This window comes from Oratosquilla oratoria, chromosome 28 (genome assembly GCF_046742065.1).
Source record: "Oratosquilla oratoria isolate Oo_2021 chromosome 28, ASM4674206v1, whole genome shotgun sequence".
Taxonomy (NCBI): Eukaryota; Metazoa; Arthropoda; class Malacostraca; order Stomatopoda; family Squillidae; genus Oratosquilla; species Oratosquilla oratoria.
Window position 1 is genome coordinate 46,069,019 of NC_134804.1, and position 23,140 is coordinate 46,092,158.

Sequence of the window (23,140 nt, forward strand, 5' to 3'; positions counted from 1 at the left end):
ACCCTACCCCATATAAGGATTAGTGCAAAGTCTCTGGACCATGCCCAAGATGTCTCTCTCTCTCTGTTACACACAGTTTCTAATATATTTCTGATATTTTTATACCACAGAACTGTGGACAACATGCAACATCTCTCCTATCAGCTTATGACATAAAACCAGTCCCATATTCACACAACACAGCAATGCAATCCTTCTTTGTTGAAAGAACTAAGCAAAGGCCCAGAAACTGTTACCAGTTGCTTTGGGTCTGCAGGTTTCTGACAAGAGCGACCCATGGGGGAAAATAAGTGAATACAATAAAAAAAAGTTTGGCCCCTTTAATGTTTTCATAAAATATTTTAACCTAACTAGAGGTACTTGCACATGGTGCCATTTCTGTCAGGGTAGCAGAAAAGACTATTCCCGGTTTTTGTGGAGATAAGACCTCCATCATTCCAGGTTATATTGATGCAAGGCATTGCTAATCATCAGACTGAACTCAAGATCGTAACGAATAGGTCTATGGGTCCATTGCCAGCTTTTTAGATTCTTCAAGGTTTCTTTAGAAGTATCGCTTGTCTATAACAATTAATAAATTGCCCCTTCAACATTCTCTCTGATGACATAGAGAAGGAAGTGATGGGTGAACATTTTAAGCTTGCTAAGAATATGCGTTGATGTCAGTCAACTTCAAATGCTACTTTTGGGTAGTTTATATATGGCTTTTGGGAGTAAAGGCAACCAAAAGCATTCCTTTTAGAATTCAGATGTAGAAGATAGGAAAACTTTTTTCTTCGTGAGTAACTTTTTAAATTTCAGTCTTGTCTGAAACCCTGATTCAGAGGACACTGTTTAGAGTTCTGATCTTGGTCAGGCTTCTCAAAAACAGACCGAGTCCTTTAAGAACTTGAAAAGGGAATTGGCAAAAGATCGCTTTATTTTCTAAAACTGCTCAAAGGATCTCATTAAGGAAGGACATTGAGCTTTATTACACTTATTGAACACTGAGGAACCTTGTCTTCTACCTCCTAGGTCTAATGGTTCATCAATCTTCTTTTTTTGCTTTGCTCCTCTCATACATCTGGTCAATCTCTTGCATGCTCATATTCCTCGTCTCAGGCATGTTGGGTCCAATGATCATCTGCCCCACTACGGTAAGTATGGCAAACCCGAGGAAAGTCCCACCAGACCCCAGACTCTTGACGCTCTCGTTGAACATTTTAGTCACTAAGAAGGCACCTCCCCAGTTGCTGCATGCTGTGGCCGCTGACGCAAGTCCCCGTACACGACTCGGGAGTCCTTCTCCCATGAAGATCCATGGCACAGGTCCCCACCCCATACCAAAACTGACCATGTAAACCAGGAGACTCGCCAACGGAACAAAGCTTAAGTTGTCTGCCAGGTCCTCCCATTCCCCACCTGCATCCTTGGCTATGAAGTACCCTCCTAACAACCCGAGAGAGGGCACCACAAACAGGGAGGAGTAGTATAGAAGACTCGTCCTGTCCACCTTCGGCAGGAGGGCCATGTTGATGAGACACGCGACAAAGTTGACTGTCCCAAGCAACACCGAGCATGCCCCAGGATCGAGATCGGCGCCGGCGGCCTCGAAGATACTAGCAGCATAGAAGATCACTGCATTGATCCCTGTGGTCTGCTGGAAGAGCATCAGGAGCACTGAGATGCCCACGGGCCATCTGTTGGGGGCCACAAGAAGATCGGCTATGGATTCTTTGTCATTTGAAGACGTAGGTTTACAGGAGAGTTTGAGAGCTTCCAGTTCCTCCTGTGCTATCTTGTCATTCCTTCGTATACTCTGTAGCACTGACAAAGCCTTCTTAGGATCTGGAAGCATCAGAGAAATGTACTTATTAAATCACTCGGATAGTGGTAGGGGCAGTGTCTCATACATTGTTGCAACATTATATTTTGCCTCTACTTTCAGTAAGGTTCAGTCAAGAATAGGTATCTTTAGGAACATTAGCACTCCAAAGAGGTGGAGTCATGAGGATGATAAAGGAGGAACTTAGGGAGGAATGTCTCTAGTCACAAAAGAATAATGAGTGACTTGGTTTGTTGAGATGTCACAAAAGTTCCTAAAATATTGACTGCATATATTATGCAGTAAATATCCAATACGAGAGAGAGAGACAGCATCTTTGTGGTAAATGTCAAGAAGGATTTTGTAATTGAAAATCCAAGAAGTAACTTTGATCTGTATGAAAAGAATTATATCAGAAGGGGTCTTGTCCGATCTGAGGAGGAGGACTCACCCGCTTTCTTCAGGAGGTAGAGAGGTGACTCTGGCTGCAGAAGCTGCATGATGGCGAAAATGAAGGTGATGGAAGCTCCAAACCATGCCAAATCCCTCCACATCAAGTACTGACCCATCACGAAGCTGAGCAACAGTCCTGCAGATAAGTATGATTTGATTTGGTTTAATGTCACAAACTTCCCCCATATCGGGAGGCTAGGACGGTGCCCCTTGCAGTGGACTTTTTAGAGTGGAATTTAATGAACCATGTCCTTAGATAAATTTCGCTGGTGGTAGGGTTCGAATCGTCGTCATCTCATCTTTCGCCTCATGTAACGACGCCTTAACCTACTCGGCCAGCAAATAAACAAACTCTAGATAGAAATAATAATAATAATAATAATAATAATAATAATAATAATAATAATAATAATAATAATAATAATAATTAATAATAATGATAATAATAATAATAATAATAATAATGATAAAAAGAGCACAGGGAAGAACAAGAACGTGTAGATAAAAAAACAAGAGTGAAGATACTAGAAAAAAAATTCTTGTCAGATATGTGGTAGATGAAGGAGAATGTGTCACAGTCTCAAGATGGATAAAGGATCACATTACATCACGAGCGAGAATAATGCATTATCTACAAAATGCTGGAGAAATCACGTCAACAACGAACGGAATTGTTTCCAGTGCTTATTATCAGATAAAAGTGCATAGGTTAGGCATCTGTTTACAAAGAGGGGAGACATGTCTGTTGAAAATTAAGTTTAGGTCACAAATGGAGTAAATTTTAAATAATGCACTACCAGCTCACTCTTAGGAATAGTCTTGCAAAGAAAATTCACACATTCGCACGAAGTCTGTTGACACTAAATTGGTTCCTACTGCATCCAAAATATGTGGAGCAACGGCGCTGTGACGTCATCTGGCACGATATCCCAGTTGACTCATGACGACATGATCCAGCATCAGCTGGGACGATTATTCGGTTTGGAAAAGCGAAAGAATTCGCCAGTATTTATTATTTCATTTATTTATCTATTATTATTGTTGTTGTTATTATTATCATTATTTTAATAAGACTTTAGAGATTTTTTTCTTGGGGTCTCGCCGAATGGGAATACGTGAGCACGTGACTTCCGATGAAAACATTGGGACGGACTTACGACTTCCGGTGATGACGTAGCCAGTCTTGGATCACAGCCTCACCGTTGCCGACGTGCAATTTTCGTAAACAGAAAAGTGGCGGCACACTAGGCATTTCTCACTAGCATGCTACTTGTTTTTGCTACTTCGTTTGAGCAGAAACGACCTGTTACAATCTTTTGTTTTTCAAATTTCCAAATGCCCAATTACTTTTGCTTCATGTAGTGAGAAGCTGAATGGCGAACTAAGAGAAGTTAACTTATATGAATGTCAGACACATTGTTGAAATGTTCTTGCGGAAGTCTAGATTAGTGTAACCGAAGTCGTTTCTACTCGAACGAAGTAGCAAAGCAAGCATCATGCCAACCTAATGTGTGTCGCCACCATAAGGATTCGTCTTTTGGTCACGTGACGCATGGAAGGAATCGCCTGGCTGCGAAGAGGTTTATACTTTTATGGATTGCTGTTGAAATCATCAGAGTTGATACTGTAGATGTGCAACAACAGGTGTTCTGTTTCCCAATGCGCATGACCATGAAGTAAGCGATGAAACTATCGGTTGTTTTAAGAAACGGTTAGACAACTTTATGGATGGGGATGACAGGTGGTAATGGACATGGAACTGCCTTGTGTAGGCCTTATGGTCTATTGCAGTCTCCTTCATTCTTATGTTCTTATGTACCAACCAGTTCTTCAGCTTACCCCTAGCCTTTCCATATATTTTTGTTCACACCAAGTGACGTCACACACAACCTACGCTTCCCAGGAAGTGAGCTGATTTCGCATTAGTAGACTTTGCATGTGTAAATGCACGGATACATGTGGATAGGATAACTCTCTTTGCATATTTTGTTTTCGTTAATGAACAGCCTACTGTAGGATAGGATGAAGATACTCGCGTGCACGCGCGCACACACGCACATTAGCTTTGAATGCGACATAAACCAAGCTAAAACAATAAACGACTTCACAACAAAGTATAATAGTTGGAAAGAAAGAGACAAGAGCTCATAGGTATAGCTCATTCCCTGTATATCAAATTAGGTAAATACACACACACACACACAAATACAACTAGGTAAACATACACACACACGGGACACCACGAGCATAGCTCCCCTCCCGTAAGATACAACTAGGTAAACACGCACACACACACACATCTGATTCTAAAAGAGATTCCCCACTCCTTAATAACTTTGCCCCATATAGCCCTTAATAACACCCATATAGCCCCCGGAAGGGCAACACCTCAATCCACAAGAGACACTTTATTCCCCGCAATAACTGCACCCACCTCCAACGCCCATAGCCCCCGGTAGGGCAACCAGGGCGCCCTTGAGTTCGAGTTCCACGATCTCGCTCATGTAGACGGCGGCGGCGACGGTTTGGATCCCAACGCAGGCGCCACCGATCAACCGTCCAAGCACAACCACGGTCACGTCGGTAGCCATGGCAATTATCGCCCACGCTGAAACGAAATGGAGGTATTAGTGTTTTAGGTGCTAATTGTGTGTTCGTTAGAAAAAGGAATAGTGCCCCAGGATTGGAAGAAGGCTAATGTGGTACTAATTTGGAAAGGATGAAGTAAGGAAAAGACCCTGAATTTCAAAACAGTGTCTGAACAGCGTGGTAGCCTAATTGTTTGAGAATTGTGAAAGACAGGTGAGGAGATCTCGGTAGACAACCCATTCCGCTTCGGAAATGGAAGATCACGTGTCTACTATCTGTTCTTTTTCTACTCAATGACGATCAATATCTTACAAGAGAGATGACTAAGTGATTGTGTATAGATCTGGGGAAAGCCGACCATGTCTCAAAAGTCTGTTAAGCTTGTACTCAATTGTGATCGATATCTTAAGAGAGATGGCTCGATGAACCACGTGTACCTATAGTAGATCTGGGGAAAGCCTTTGGCATGGTACTCCACTAACGAGTAGTATGGATATAGAGGCATATTGGAGGAATTAAAAGAAGACTTCTGAAATGGATTAAATATTTCCCGAAAGTCATGAGAACAGAGGTAAATGATAAAATGTCAGGATGTAAGTAACTAGTGGGGTCCAACGAAGATAAGACATATACCCAAAATGTTCTTGGTTTAAGTAAATACGATGAAAGGAATAAGTTACAGGAATCAATTTACAGAAGACGAAAAGGTCAAGAAGAAAATAAAAGATGAAGATTGCAAAATGTTACAAAAAGAGTTTGGCATAATTCTCAAATGCAATTAAGTGTGGAAGAAATGTTCACTGCCAAGAATTGCTGCACAAAGACACACACACATACACATATGTGTGTGTGCGTGTATGAATGTGTATGTAATGATAATACATTTATTGAATGAACAGTGATACAGTGACAGTATACAATTTGTGCTAATTTTGGGATTATTCTAATCTGAGTAAATAATGTGCATGGGGATGCCAGGTGCCGGTGTCCACAGAATGATGGTATTTATGGTGCGACCGAGAGGGGGAGAGGTCTGGGGCCATATCAGTGATTATAAGGTTGAAGGTTATTCATGGGTAGGGAAGTTCGCTGCTTGATTGAGAATTAGCTGGTGTACAATTTCACCGATGTCCAAACGATTAAGAACCCGCATACAACCAGTTTTCCAACTGGAAATCTCACTCGTAGGGCGTCGCCAGTTTCAATGACGTGGTTGATGAGGCGGTTGGGGCATATGGAGGGTGATACATCACACGCACGATGACAGATGCGCTGTGGTGGGGATAGAGACGAGGATTAATCTTACAATGTCTTAATTCCCTTGGGAATGTCAACACTGAGATATGATGAAGTCAGGTCAGCGCGACAACGTAACGCTACCTCCCACCCCTTCGATTTGCCCTGAGCTGATGAAATAACTCAAAGTTAACATTGTTGCACACTTCGGGGACAATTTGCCACGACTTTGTTATTACCCTCATGTCGAAATCTGTAGTAAGCACTACCTTAGTCCCTCTCTCCATCTTGTTGGTCACTGAACTTTGTGGATAACCGCACCCTCGTTTCAGTTTGTATGGTTCACTGGGTCAGTATCGGTAGATTGGAGGACAGCACATTCAGTCACTGCACTATAAACTCAATCATGTGCCTCAAGTATATTGATGTGTGTGTGTGTTTGTGTGTCAAAATATGGAATAACCTAAAGAAGAAAACACGTTTCTCAGAATCCTTACACGAAATGAAGATTAAGTCTGTTTGAGGAAGACGAAGGGACAGAATTCATGAACGTAACCGTTTTCCTGTACATTATCCACATCTATCCACATAGCAAGGACTTCTCTCCACTTATAGGGTGGTAGCCAAGTCAAAGGCACGCACCCACTCCCACCCATTCCACTCCCATCCACCACCCTTTCCTCCCTCTCATCTTAGCTCCCCGTGGATGAAGGGTCATCCCTGTCTCCTGCCCACTGCCCGGGTCAGAGGCAATGCAGTACATCCACAGCAGGGTTGCTTCACTTAATCAGCGACCCCCTTCCCCCACTTCCCGTCCCCTCATGCGGAAATTATAGAAAACGGGAAGAAATCCCTTCGGGCTGTACATTACAGTTCAGTAAATACGAGTCAGCAAATGAATTTCCGTTATACATAAAATTACGCATGTGTCTATGAATGTACATGTTTTTTAAAGTGTATGTATGCGGGGGTGTTGAGTGTGCATGTGTACGTGTGTGTATATGTGTGTGTGGGGTGTATCCGTGCGTGTAGCTACACACGCAAGGGACCTTGGTCTCTGGAAAGGGCACTGAGAATGATTGCGGCGTTATTGATTTCATCACGTAACTTGTGCAAAAGATATACTAAAAAAAATGGTGATTCATTATAAAGTCGCGAACTCCCCCGTATCAAGAGGCTAGGACGGTGCCCCTTACAGAGGAATTTATAGCGTGAAAGTTTATAAACCATGCCCTTGGTCCAACTCGCTCGGGGCAGGATTCGAACCGCCACCATCTCAACCTAAGTCGCAAATAGCAACGCTCCAACCCGCTCGGCCAGCGAACATCGAAATGTTGACAATAATAATAATAATAATAATAATAATAATAATAATAATAATAAGTTAATAATAATAATAATAATAATAATGATAATGATAATAATAATAAGTTAATAATAATAATAATAATAATAATAATAATGATAATAACTAATAACAATAATAATAATAATAATAATGATAAATAATAATAATAAATCGCCTATAGAAGGGACCTTGGCCTAAATCAGGGCCCCTAATCGATCAAGCAGTATGTGGGGGAAGACATATCAGGCATCAACTGACTTAAAGGCCCTGGCTGGTGTTACCATGGGAACTGATGGGTTGCCCAGAGACGAGCATAAATCATGACTGCAGGGTGACCAGATTTTGCATAATTATGCTAAATCTAACATATTTTCACCAAGAAATAATACATTTATAATAAAAAAAAAACCGGATAACGAACGTAGAGGAACAAAGGTTTAGCATGAGTTTTGACAATTTAACGTGATTTCAGTTGCTGTCTACCGTATTCTCGTTTGAGAAATCTGGCCACCCTGGCGCCATGGCGCTGTGACTCGCTGCACTGCCTTTGGTCCAAGCAGTGTGGCGGGAATCTGGGATGACACGTCATCCACGAGGTGCTAAGATGGGCAGGGGGCGATGGAAAAGGATTAGGAAGGGTGTGGGATGGGTGTGTTGTAGTCTTAATGTGCGACTACAACACTGATGGAAAATTAAACTGCGATTTCTTCGAAGGCAGCTTGATTAAGGAAGTTTATACCCAAGCAGGGTCGTACATTGTACACGAACAGGCCTACTGAATAAATCTTGGAGGTCATACATATTACATTCTCTGGGTGTCTGTGCGTGAACAGTGTACGAACCTGCTTGATTATAAAATTCCTTAATTAAACGGCTTTCGAAGAGAACGCAGTTTTATTTTTGATCATTGTTGTAGTCTCACATCCAACAAGTGTAGGCTTTGAAATAGTCACCCTCCTTGTAAGCAGGAAATGACCTTTTGGTACATGTAATATATATATATATATATATATATATATATATATATATATATATATATATATATACATATATTGTGTACATATACACACACACACACATTCGTAATGTCAAAGCTGTGGCCCCGAACCCTCATGAATACATAGCACAGGTATCGAATTTCAAATCGCAGTAAAGCTGGTCATTTAGTCACACACACACACAAACACACACACACACACACACACGGTTAGGGCACATGGAAAGAATGAGAGAAGAAAGGCTAACAAAAAGAATGTGGAAGGCAAAAGTGGGTGGAGTGAACTTGAGAGGAAGACCGAAATTGTGATGGATGGGTGAATGGATGGGACTAAGGGGGCGTTGGTTATAAGGGGAATGCCTGTCGACCATGGAAGAGAGAGGACCATACATATGGGCAGGTGTGAGTGAAGAATGATTGTGAATGGATGAATTCATGACGCGACCTAGGAAGATTTCTTTTCTTGTCTGTTTTGTAAATTCCCTAGTGGATGTGTGGAGAGAGTCGCTATCCAATGAAGTGATGAGGGTGAAGGCGTTATCACACTTGGCTATTTTCCACCAACCTCCAATTAATCGGCGGTACCGCCCACCTCCAGCACATTTTCCGCCGTAAAATAACTATAGCAAACTATTTTGTTTTCTCAAAAATTTACGTAAGATATTACTCGATATGCTGGAGGAAATTTATTTTCCTCCAACATATCAGGTTCCTTCCCGGGCTGGAAATCTGCTCCAACAGTTGGAAGAAAAATAGCCCAGTGTGATAACGTCTTAAACCAGCTTCAGCTGCAAGGTGCTGTGTCTTGCTGCATTGCTTCTTAACTAGGTGTGAGTGCCTGTTTTGGCTGGAAATTAAGGTACAGAGACAGTATATATATATATATATATATATATATATATATATGTATATGTATATATATATATATATATATATATATATATATATGTATGTGTATGTATATATATATATATATATATATATATATATGTATCTATATATACATGTATACCCACACAATTTTATCAACTACAATACACTTTAATTCTAAGCCATCAACATTGAGAGAGATTCGAGGAGGCCAACATGCAGAAATTGAAACGTGGTACAGTCAAGGACTCAATTTCTGCATGTTGGCCTCCTCGAGTCTCTCGATATTGATGGCTTAGAATTAAAGTGTATTGTGGTTGATAAAAATGTACATCTGTTCACTGGGACCCATTCAGTGTTGTACATATATATATATATATATATATATATATATATATATATATATATATATATGTATACACACACACACACCTCAGTGCATTGACGTTCTTTACATATTCTGTAACACCTGATGACAATAACTTGCATTCAGTTGAAATAAGAAAAGGATAGGGGCATGTGAATACAGTAGATGAAGGGTTCTTTCACTGTACGTACAGAGAGTGAAGGGCAGCGCTATGAGTAGAAGTGCTCCCTTCCTGCCCATCGTGTCGACCAAGTGGCCCCCTACTAAGCTCCCGAGAAGAGCGCTGAAGGGGAGCACGCTGCCAATCCAGGACGCCTGCGCATAGAGAAGCAAACATAAGACGACATATGGGATGTTCAATTGAACGCAGTGGAAGGTTTTATGGAAAAGAAATATTTTCACCGTTTCGATGTTATCATCATCAATGTTATTATTATTAATGTTATTATTATTATTGTTATTATTATTATATTATTATTATCATCATTTTTATTGTTACTGTTCCTGTTACTAATATAATCATTATGAAGACGATGTTTATGATTATCATTATGGTTATTATTATTATTATTATTATTATTATTATTATTATTATTATTATTAGATCATTAATATTACGAAATGAATCAATATTCATTTCGGAAGATTTTATCGAACCGAATATTAACCGTTAAAGAAAGAATTTTTACGAAATACATACATTATTACTAACTTGGAAGAAATCTTATGAAACGAAAATTTTACTAACGAATACATATATTTTTTAACGAAATACATTAATATTTAACAGACATTTTATGGAGCAGAGATTGTATTAGCTGTTGGAGTACGATTTTTTTTTTTTTACGAATTACACGAATTAATATTTAATTTGGCAGACATTTTATGAAGAAATAAGTATATTAGCCGTTAGAACACTTTATTCATTTACTGATTTGTGTACTTGTTTGTTTGTTTATTTATCTCTATATTAATTTATTTATTTATCTATTATTATATTCTACGAAATGCATATATTAATAGTTGGCAAAGGATTTTATGGACCAAAATTTGTAAATATGGACCAAAAGGTCTCCTGTCGGCATATTCAGCCTTTGTAATCCGTTGTACCATTGAAGTTAAAAAATCACGAAATACATATACTACCGTGACTAAAAATTTAATATAAAAAAGAGAAAATGTTAATGTAATAAATTTTGAGAAGTTGGTTCAAACTCTCACAACGCAACCACCCTATTCACACTAGCGGTTTATTTACAATGTTTACAACCGCCGCGCACTTTTCCTTGACTAAGCGGTACCGCCACTGTTTCTGCGCGGTTCAAACTGCTAGTGTGAACAGAATCTAAGAGCTCTGGGTAATCAACCAGTCACCTTTACTTTTTGTTCTGTGACAGAGCAAGTGCCAATCACTAATCATACTAATAATCTCAAAGAAGCTCCGCCTCCTTCGCTGATCCTGGCCTGTGATTGGCTGCTGTCCTAAATCCAATCACAGAGCGACACGTCAGGCTAGGGGGGCGGAGCTTATTAGATATTTTCAAACTAAACGTAAATTTTGTCTTGGATCACGTGCTGGGCACATGATTGACAGTTATTACATTCTCGTATGAGAGTTCAGAGTTCATACACGGCCCAATCTATTGCTAATGAAACGACCTTACACACACACACACACACACACACACACACACACACACACACACAAACTCCTTGCCCACCAGAGTTGGGGTGACTGTTTGTATGATGCTTTTTAGCCCTGTTCGGGGAATCAAACTCAGACCAATGAATTAGCAGTCGAGCGCAGTACTACCACACCATCAAGCCGTGTGTGTGTGTGTGTGTGTGTGTGCGTACGTATGTGTGTACAGACATCCCCCACCTTCCATACTGGGTGGTACTTTCCCATCCATCATGGCTGCCGTCAGGCGATTTTTATTAATTTCTGCAGTTCCCCTTTGGAGAGGCCAGACCACAAGAGAGAGAGAGAGAAGAGGAGAGGGGGAACATACATAAGAACATAAGAATGACGGAGACCGCAAGAGACCATGAGGCCTACACTAGGCAGTTCCATGTCCGTTACCCCCTGTCATCCCCATCCATAAAGTCGTCAAACCGTTTCTTAAAACAACTGATAGTTTCAGTGTTTGCTACGTGATTACTAAGTCTGTTCCATTCGTTGATCACCCTATTAGTAAGAGAATGGGAGAGAAAGAGAGAGAGAGAGAGAGATAGAAAGAGATAGAGAGGGAGGGAGGGAAAGAGAGAGAAGAGGTTTAGTCAATACCATCGACTTAGTGAGAAGACCTATGACGTCATCAAAGTCGACTGAATAAAGGAGGAGCGATCACAGATGTCTTTGGTAGATACAACGTGTGTTTCTATAAGTAAATGTGTGCATGTGGGCGTCTGTGTAATTCATCAGTCTTGGATCACGTGTTAGACTCGCGATCGACAGCTATTCCCCTCCCGGATGAGAGCTCAGAGCTCATATCTATGGGTATTACCGTGATCTCTCTCACACACGCATTCCCAACTTCTTGCCCACCTGAGTTGGAGTACCGGTTCGCAGTACAGCGATGCAGAAATTTTTAGCCCTGGGTGAGACTCGAACTCGGATCGCTGAATTAGCGGTCGAACGCGGTGCCAGTACACCATCGAGCTGAGTTTGTGTGTGTGAGAGAGAGAGAGAGATAGAGAGGGAGAGAGAGAGAGAGAGAGAGAAAGAGAAAGAGAAAGAGAGAGAGAGGAGAGAGAAAAGTAGAAATAAAAGTAAAGAAAGATTGAGAATGAGGAGAAAAATATAACCAGCGCTTCTATCCTCAGAGGCAAGATCGCGCCGAAGTAAAGTCTTTGGCCCTGTTCACACTAGCGGTTTGAACCGCGCGGAAACCGCGCCAGTACCACATAATCACGGACAAACTACACGGTGGTGTGAGAACGCCTCCATTGACTTATACTGTAACTAAACCGCGGCGGTTGAAACCGCTAGTGTGAACAAAACCATTGTTCAAGTAACCTCCAGTCCTAAAAGAATGCTCAGCGCCTCTGGTCCGTAGGGGGTGTCGCTAAGATCCCTAGAATATCGACTACGTAAGGTATACGGTCGGTACTTCACAAGGAACACCTCGGGGGAACTTGGTTTAAGTTCTTTTAGAAGAACGAAAGGACGAGGTACTGTTGATGTCACTCGCCTGATCGTCTGTCACATCGAAGTCCGGGTCGGAGAACATCGACGGGATGGCTGGGGACGTGTAACCCAAGGTCAGAGTCGCCGCTATGGTGCTCATTCCCACCGTCAGCGCCACCATGGCCTGAAAAAGGGATAGGCCTACATAAGGATGAAGTACATAAGCCTACATAAGGATGAAATAGACTGCAAGAACCATAGTAGCCACTGTGACCTGAAAAAGGGGGACATAAAGATGGAATAGACTGCAGGAGACATAATAAGCGCAGACTGAGACGCAGGTGACACAGGTGACGCAGGTAACACAGGCGACACAGGTGACGCAGGCGACACAGGTTGCACAGGTGACGCAGGTAACGCAGGCGACACAGGTGACGCAGGCGACGCAGGCGACACAGGTGACACAGGTTGCACAGGTGACGCAGGCGACACAGGTGACGCAGGCGACACCGGTGACGCAGGCGACACAGGCGACGCAGCACAGAGCAAAGGCAGACTTCCTGTTGCTGAATTGAAGTATGAAGTACAGTTTGGACTTCTCTCTCACTTTAAATGCTTCTATATGTATGTACTACCTCAGCATTTCAGGTGAGAGAGAAGTTCAAACTGTGCTTTAATTCAGCAACAGGAAGTCTGCTTTTGCTCTGTGCTGCGTCGCCTGTGCTTAGGACGAGGAAAGCTCCTTAAGGTCATACTTTCAACCTTCTCGCCAGATCTGGAGAACGCTTCAGGAAATAGAATTATATCTATCCATAGACTAAGGGGCTCTTTCCTCCTTATAAAGGAGGTAGCCAGTCATTGTGATAAGTTCTTCAACTTGTAGAACGGTGTTAACCCTGTGGTGGGGGAAAAGAATACTGCCACCAAGTGTTCCCACTTGAGTCGTAAAAGGCGACAAAAACGGGATGGGGATAAGACTAGGCATCCTTCTCCCTGTACACCCAAAGGGAACATTCCTAAAAAAAAAAAAAAAAAAAAAAAAAATTATGTACATATATATTTAAGGTGGAAGATAGTGGAAGATACGGGGAATGGATCCTTGAATCGCTTTTGTCTCTTGTCATCCTCGTTCCCTCTTTTTACGGAAAATCCTGACTCAGAATGTGGAACATTTGTTGTTTATTACCCCCGACAAGGTTATGTTTTCGGTTGTGTTCGTTTGTCCGTTAGCAACTTAACGTAAAAATGTACGAAAATTTTATCTATGTATTTATTTATTTATTTATTTATCTATTTATTGCTTATGGCCCAAGTAACACATCATAAAAATTCGGTGGTGATATAGATTACATTTTTTTTTTACAAGATTGAAAGAAGATATTTTTACGCCAACCTTGGCAAGTTACAACGCCAACACACACACACACACACACACACATATATATATATATATATATATATATATATATATATATATATATACACATATATATACATATATATATAATATATATATATACATATTTATATATATATATATTTATATATATATATATATATATACACACACATATATATACATATATATACATATATGTATATATAGATTTCTATTAATTTTCTATTCACATAAGCAGTTTCATCTGCCGCCTTTCGAAACGCGGTTCAATTACAATGTAAGTTAATGGAGGCGTTCGCACACGACCTCGTACATTTTCCCTTTGTGGCACCGCCGCTGTTTCCACGCGGTCCAAACCACTAATGTGAACAGGGCCTTTTAGTGTGATTGCGCAACGGTCTTGGGTCTTGGTGGCTGTTTACATTCAAATGATTCTAGTTTAATCCGTGACATTGAAATATTTAATGTACTATGGATCATGTAGATAGAAGAATATGTAGATTTATATATACATACATACACAAGCACACGTACACTCATATTATATATATATATATATTTATATATATATATATATGTATGTATGTATGATGTACTTTGCACTGAAGGTGTAATATACGAAAGCGCTCTGCTTCGTTCAGTTTCTCTTTCCCAGTGGTTACTCTTGCATAATAGAACACAAGTTACCGGTGTTTTTATTAGCATATATATATATATATATATATTATATATATATATATATATATATATAAATATATATATATATGTATATATATGGGTACCTGTATTTCGATGCACCTCCTTAATAAACTTTATTGAGTAACGTACTTTGACATCTTCTTCCTGATTAAAATAAATAAACAAATAAATAAATAAATAAAGAGGCCTCCGACTGTTAGAGCAGGTTTATAGTCCGCAGCTTTAGGGAAGGAATCTGATATGCTGGAGGAAAAAGATTTTTCTCCAGCATATCAACTGACATTCTTTATAAATTGTGGAGAAAATAAAATAGTTTGTCGTGGTGATTTTCCGGCGGAAAAAGTGTTGGAGGTGGGCGTTACCGCCGATTAATTGGAGGTTGGAGGAAAAATAGCCCAGTGTGATAACGGTTTTAGATCAATAGTTTTTAGTAAAGAGGAAGAGGAAGAGAGGAAGGGGAAAAAGCGAGGAGAGAAGGAGGAGGAGGATGAGAAGAAAAGGCCACAGGCCAAACAATCGTGCACAACAGCTTTAGGCCCTGTTCACACGAGCGTTTTGAACCGCGCGGAAACCGCAGTGGTACCACATTGTCAAGGAAAAACAACGCGGTTCTTTGCGAATGCCTTCATTGACTTACATTGTAATTGAACCGCGGCGGGTGAAACCGCTAATGTGAACAGAGCCTCACAAGTCTAAAGTGCCCTGGGGAAGGGGGGGAGGCAGGTAATAATGATGTAAAATCTCTTTCTAAAAAAAAAAAAAAAAAAAAACCCGCACGGGTGGAAATAGTGATAAACTAAAGAAGTGGACGACAAAAAGAGGTGGAACAAAGTGGATCTGAAGCTTTAAGCTGGCAGCACACAAGACTAGCATGCTACTTGCTTTCGTTACTTCGTTTGAACAAAAACGACTTCGGTTATAGTATTCTAGACTAGAACATCTCAACAATGTGTCTAACATTTGTATTCTAGATTTAACTTCTCTTAGTTCGTCATTCATCTTCTAAATATACGGCGCAAGAGCAATTTGACGTTTGGAATCTTGAAAAACAAAAGATCGTAACAAAAGTCGTTTCTACTCAAACGAAATAGCAAAAGCAAGTAGCATGCTAACGAGAAATGCCACCACCATTAGAGTAATATTTTCAAGACATTTGTGATACTTTTGAATTAGTTTTAATTATTTTCTCTTTTGTGCTAAATTAGTGTTAAATAAGAATATAATATAACAGAAATTTGCTCTGCCTGAGATTTATGTGACGTCATCAGTAGGAAAAAAATGTACGTTCGACATGACGTCAGAAGTGGTCACTGGGCTATTTTTCCTCCCATATCCTGCCTCCAACCTCCATTTGAATAACTAGAATATGACTTCGCTTACAGAAATTTAGACTTCTCTAAGAATATTTCAGTAATATGTCTAACATTCGTATAGATTCACAACCTCTTAGATCATTATTCAACTTTGTTATATGTGACGGAAAGATAATTTGATGTTTGGAGATTTAAAAATTAAATTCTGTAACAGAAGTCGTTTTTACTCAAACGAACTCTCAACAGTCGGCGCTGGTGAAACACGTGGAAGTCCAGTGTGATAACCCTTCTAAAGGATTAGAATATGATTTGTACGAACAAATGTAGTTAATATCATTATTCAGGAGCACACACCAGAATACACCTTACTTCACTTATACACAAACGCCCTTTCCCACATTTCTTCGGGGAAACCCTCCACTATTGCAGACACCATCCCAAACAGCTCTCAGCAGAACTGGTCAGTTATATATTTGTCCCAATCATGAGTTCTGTTGGTGTCCCTGTTCCCTTCTTCTTCATTATTGTTTGTCTCTCGTGGAGATAACCCAGTATGATCAACAACAAGGGAAACGTGACTCGTGCCTACATTCTGGAGTTATGTTCATGAATGGTGTCAGTTGATTTCGACGGAGCATTACAAACCAGTCGCTAATTCGATAATGAATATATTAATAAATGAATAAATAAAATAGAATCATACAAATGATACACACAAATACCAGCAACAAACTTGCCCCCAAATTACCTGATTAAAACTATACGATTTATTTGTCGTTTCGGCCATCTTGATTCTTCTGATTTTCCTCTTCCCGCCAAACTACAACGACGACGTGACGACGCGTCACAGCACCAAAGGCACAAGCGACCTTCACTGAGTGGGCGCGAAGCTAGGACAGATGTAGGCGGTTACTCCCCTGTAAAGAAGGAAAATGGGTTTATAAATGTTTAGACTTTAATCGGAAGAAATGTTCCAAATAGCACTGTGGTTTCGATGCAGATCGCCTTTAGTTGACGGTGAAATGTTTCACTGAATTGGCCCAAAGTATTAATTAATAAACATATTCATCAGTTACTGCATCTTGACCACAAGAAGATCGATACAGTCATCACGATAATGGAGATAATCTTCCATTTGTTCAAGATTGAAAGATAGAATTAATTTCCTATCTGGTGTGAGTCAAGCTAGGTTTTTGTCTTAGCGGTTCGCTGAAAATTCCCTATAAATCTACATTCGCTTGACGCTTGTGAAGACAAAATGTATACTGAGCACTACGACAAGGTAAGGGGGTGGGAGGAAATGGGATTGTACCAACATTAGGTTTAATGATGTCGATATTATATATTTTTCTTTAATCATTATTATATTTTTCGTTTCGTTGTTTTGCTGTTTAGACTTTTCATTTTACTATTTCTATAACCAACGCTTCACTTAATATCGTCTGATTTATGGTGAAAAATATACGTATATTAATTAATTAAGAGTAATACATTGTTTTTCTTACATTTTCAACTTTACAGGAAAGTTTTAAACTCACAAAACAAATACAAGAGAACAAATAGTCCGTTTGACAGTTGACATGAATCCCACACACTAGGAATTCGATCTCATTTGATAGATCACTAGAACTCGTTTTACCACAGCTTCGCGCACGCGCTGTCTTACGTAAGTCTCAAGGCCCTGTTAAAACGCGCACACGTACACACATGCGCACAGGTTCGAATCCCGCCCAGGACTGAAATAACTTCAGTACCATTGCGCTGCGGGTCGTTATTCCAACTCTCGTGGTTAAAGGTGTGTGTGTGTGTGTGTAAGGTCACAGCATTACCCATAGCTCGGTCATATATGAGCTCTCTTTCGGGAGGGAAATAGCTGTCGATCACGAGTCCAACACGTGATCCAAGACCATAGGGAATCACACACACGTGTACATATGCGTGAGCGGCAGTGGTTTTCCATGTCGTCTGGGTATTAGTTTTAATCGTCAACATTCTCTCCCCTCCTCCCTCCCTGGCTCCCTCCTCCACGAAGTTTTCTTAGCAAAATAAAATTCTGTCGACATCCAAATTAAAGCTGTTCACTTACATAACCAAACTATAGTTGTAAAAACGAAAATATTATGATGACCAGATATTATGGTGACCAGGGCTTATATCCTTAGTGGGGGAAATCGTAATAGAGATGAAGGCAGCGGAACGTAGGGGAAAATATTATTATTATTATGCTGATACATGCATTAATATTCAATATCCATTATAGTTTCACATGTGCCCCATGTTGTTGCCAAGTGATTTTATCTAGTTTGACGTATAGCACCATGAACGACAGCGCAGAGCGATTTTATTATAAATCATTATTATGTTATTATTATTATTATTATCATTATAGTATGTATTGTTTCCATTATTATCATTCACTTGCGACGAATCGATTTTGTATTAAAATCACTAGCCACTCTGACGACAGTTCCACTGAGGTCACAGGCCACGCGTCAGGTCTCGATTCCCAACGGCTCCCGGTGAGTCCCACGTGACCTGGCTGTCCGTGCACTTAGGGTAAAGGCGAGGCTTCGGCTACAGGTGGCCCTTGGCGTAGGCTCACAGGATGCAGCGTTGACAGGTGCTACAGCTGTTGTTTTCCCGTACAGCTACAGATGTTGACGTCCGCGCGCGCACACACACACACACACACACACACACACACACCACGCACACACACACCACACACACATACACACGCGCGCGCGCGCACACACATACGGTTAAGAAGCCTGGTCAAGTAGAAGTCACTGATAGTCGTATAACTCAGATCCATTTCCTGTAGAGAAAATGCACACTGCACACGTAAGACGATGGAATATTATAATGTACTACACTTCACTGCACCGTTCCAGCTGTCCTGCCTAGTCCACAATATGTGGAGCAGAACTGAACCTGATCCACATACAGTATACTTTCTCCCACCAACCGGTCTATATACCCTTAGAAACGGCAACTGAAGCAGATAAATGACTAGGCGGGAACGCTCTTCCGAGAGCAGCTTCCCAAGTGCATCTGCGCTGATGGTTTTAGAGAGAGGAGGGGGGGAGGGAGGGAGCGAGTGAAGATAAGCGCGGAGTTTCAACGATATACCAAATGTCAGCCACGAACCGACCTGGCGCACCGACTTAAGGTCGGTCGGTCACTGGAGGAGACTATAGACTCAGAGTGGGAGTGGAAGTTGTCGAGCAGAGGCGTCGACACGCGCTCACTCTGGCGTCAGGCGAGCGAATGAACGCGGAGAGATTGCGCGTGCGTGAATGTTGCAGTAGTGCCGCACAGACCAAATGCAGGTGTTTTGTTTGCGTGTTCGTGCGTGCGTGCAGTTACGCAAATGCAGTTTGTAAGATTGTTGTTATTATAATTATTACCATTATCATTACAGTTATTATTATTGTTATTATCATTATTGTTATATTTCATTATCATTATTATATTAGTAATATAGATATTAGTAATATAAATGGAATTATTATTATCATTATTATTATTACTAATATTATTAATTCTACTATTATTACTATTATTATTATTATTATTAATAATTCTATTATTATCATTAATAATAATACTATCATTATTAATGTTATTACGATTATTATTATTGTTAATATTATAACTATTATCATTATTATTATAAATATTATCATTATCATTGCTATTACTATTATTGTTATTATTATCATTATGAATTTCATTATTAACATTATTATTGTTATTCTTCATCTTATGATTATCATTATTATTACCATTACTATTACTATTATCATAACTATATTAGGGACTTTAGCAATACCTCTACGGACCCAAGTCACGCAACAATCTTTCATAAGAGACTAACATCCAATAAAAATAATTACGTATTCATCATATTAATCCTCTGTAAATTTCGCATTTACAAACACACACACACACACATACATATACACTTACACGCGCACACAAAACCACACAAAACCACACATTCATGTACTCGTATAATGCATTGCTGGGACAGAGTTGGTCGCCATGGCAACGTCAGCAGGATTTGTTAGCTTTTGTTTCCTTTTCGCGTCCTGATCTCTGTGAACTCGCTTGGCTGTACATTCATTATTATTATCACCATCGTTGTTATCATTATCATTATTATTGTTATTATTACTACTACTATTATTATTATTATCAATATTATTATTATTATTACTATTATTATTATTATTACTATTATTATTATTGTTATCATTATCACTATCATTATTATTATAATTATTGTTATTGTTGTTGTTAGTATTATTACCGTTACTATTATTATCGTTATTATTATTACTATTATTATTATCATTGCTATCACGGCTATTATTATTATTATCATTATTATTATTATTATCATCATTATTATTATTGTTGTTGGTGGTGTTATTACTATTATCTTTATTATTATTATTACAATTATAATTATTATTGTTATCATCATTATTATTACCGTTATTATTATTACTACTATAATTATTAGTCAGGAACGTTCTCGTCCTGGCCCCGTCAGTCCTGACAAGACGCACCGCCACAGCCAACTGACTTCAGTTCAATGTGTGGTAAAATGATAAGCCCATGGCCCACGAGATAAGCTGAGGATCATCAGCCATAACACTGAAGGCTTTCGTCACAGCAAAGCACAGGTCTTGGCAGACCAGCTCCTAAATCAACGTTTCTTAACCTTTTTACCCTTGCGTAACCTTTAGAATAAATTGCATGTCTCAAGGAACCCCTTAAAAAAAAAAAAAAAAAAAAGCATGTACCCCATATCTTTCTCATTTTATTTTCATCGTAATAATAGGTTAGATAGGATGACGTCTATGTTACATTATTACAATAACCAAGAATATGTCGTGCGTGTTTGATTATATTACGTATATGAAAGTAAATAAAAAAAAAATCAAAAGTGCATTAGCTTATCTCACTTGTTCTCGCGGAACCCTTAGGGACCTTTTGCGGAACCTTAGGGTTCTGGGGAGCCCTGGTTGAGAAACGTTGCCCTAGATGCTCTCTGTCTACAGGAAACACATAGAGCGAATATCTGATTGATTTACTAATAGGGTGGTCGATGAATGGAATAAACTTAGTAACCATGTAGTAAGCGCTGAAACTATCAGTTGTTTTAAGAAACGATTAGACAACTTTATGGATGGGGATGACAGGTGGTGATGGATACGGAGCTGCCTAGTGTAGGCCTTATGGTCTCATGCAGTCTCCTTTATTCTTATGTTCTTATGTTATGTTCTTAAACCCACATAGGAGGAATACACTTGATTATTGTCACTCTAAGCCATGTATATGAAAGTGCAGTCTTCGTTGAAGACTGGTCTCTGGTAACGTGTTCAGTGATATGCAAGGCTAGCTGTCTAAAGATCCTCCAAAGAAAAACAGAAAAGTTAAGAGTCATCTTTACATACAAACCCCACAGTTGAGCCATTCGCGTGGCCGCCTAACCTCGAGCTCCCGGTGACTTTCACAAACACAACACCAACTGGGCAGAGCTGGGCGCGTTACCGCCGGACAGGTAGTGCGTTACCGCAGGACATGTAGTGCGTTAGCGAAAAATCTGGGGTGCATTTCCGTCAATGCGTTACCGATTTTAATTTCATTTAGAACTGCCCGCGTATGTGTATATGTATATACAAATACGCAGTATGTATACGCAGATTTTTCGGTAACGCACTACCCGGCCGGCGGTAACGCGCCCAGCTCTGCAACTGGGGATATGAAGACGATGATGCAAATGGAGAAGAAGTCGTGTTATGGGTTCTAAACAACAACCTAGAGGCGCTTTATGAACCAAAGGATCCCCCCCCACCTTTAAGAGCGCTAAACGAAGGGGATTGCAATACAGATCTTTCTTTTGTGTCATCTGTAACTATGAACCTCTTTCTGTAAACTATACCAAAGTAGATTTCCATCCGTCAGTGAAGCGTATAGAATCAAAGTACCTCCCAAAGTTTAATCAGAAGAAAGCCAATTGGATACTATGCGCCCAATAAGTCGACCAACTAATTAGTACCACGCCATCAGATCTAAACTAATATGACAAATTCGTCCAACTAGTATGGAAGGCAGCACAAAGAAATATGTATATATATATATATGTATATATATATATATATATATATATATAGATATATATATATATAAGCTGTGATCTAACGGGTGATAACAAAGAGCTATATGAAAAGTACACCTCCCTGTATTAAAAAGATACTTTTAACCAAGATACCATCGCACTGGGAGAACTGATTATTTCTTCACTAGGCCAAGTCAACAAAAATGGGACGATCTGATTGAAAATACGGATAAGACACAATAATAATAATAATAATAATAATAATAATAATAATAATAATAATAATAATAATAATAATAATAATAATAATAATAAACATGGAAAACAGTCTGCAAACTGAACACTGACAATAGACCACTAAAAAGACAAGCTGGGGTAACATCCAAACAAGTTGCTCTTCAAATAATTGTAAACGTGCCGACCAGACAAAAGAAAACGGCGGCAAAACAAGACGACAGGAGACGGAGACAACTCTATCTGACGGAAATTACACCATCTTACCCATCACCTTGGAAGAGCTCTCAGATGAAATACAACAGCTAAAGTCCCGGTCACACATATGCGACTCAAGTGAGTTCGTTTGAGTAGAAATGACTTCGTTTACAATATTTTATTTTTCGAATCTCCAAATGTCAAATCGCCTTTGCGTCATATACTGAGGAGCTGAATGACGAACTAAGAGAGGTTAAACCTAGAATACGAATATTAGACACATTGTTGAATTGTAGACTTAGGGAAATCTAGAATACTGTAGACGAAGTCGTCTTGCTGCTTTTCAAATTCACAACATTTGACGAGAATC

The 23,140-nt window shown here is 39.7% G+C and overlaps 1 protein-coding gene across 5 annotated transcripts in view; it reads right to left on the reverse strand.

Annotated features, from left to right (window-relative positions):
• Nucleotides 1-305: 305 nt before the first annotated feature.
• The window catches only part of LOC143040387 (facilitated trehalose transporter Tret1-like), a 31,629-nt gene continuing 8,794 nt past the window's right edge, over nucleotides 306-23,140 (reverse strand). Inside the window, exons 1-7 of one of the 5 annotated variants that reach the window (XM_076211401.1) lie at nucleotides 19,360-19,505; nucleotides 16,954-17,122; nucleotides 12,859-12,978; nucleotides 9,856-9,979; nucleotides 4,692-4,865; nucleotides 2,256-2,393; nucleotides 306-1,827 (exon numbers count right to left, since the gene is read on the reverse strand). In XM_076211401.1, coding sequence (XP_076067516.1) covers nucleotides 1,028-1,827; nucleotides 2,256-2,393; nucleotides 4,692-4,865; nucleotides 9,856-9,979; nucleotides 12,859-12,978; nucleotides 16,954-16,992 — 1,395 coding nt within the window. In that variant the 5' untranslated portion in view covers nucleotides 16,993-17,122; nucleotides 19,360-19,505 and the 3' untranslated portion in view covers nucleotides 306-1,027. Of the gene's footprint in view, nucleotides 1,828-2,255; nucleotides 2,394-4,691; nucleotides 4,866-9,855; nucleotides 9,980-12,858; nucleotides 12,979-16,953; nucleotides 17,123-19,185; nucleotides 19,307-19,337; nucleotides 19,506-23,140 lie in introns of those variants that run through there. The other 4 variants (XM_076211400.1, XM_076211402.1, XM_076211403.1 and 1 more) reach the window with 4 other exon arrangements.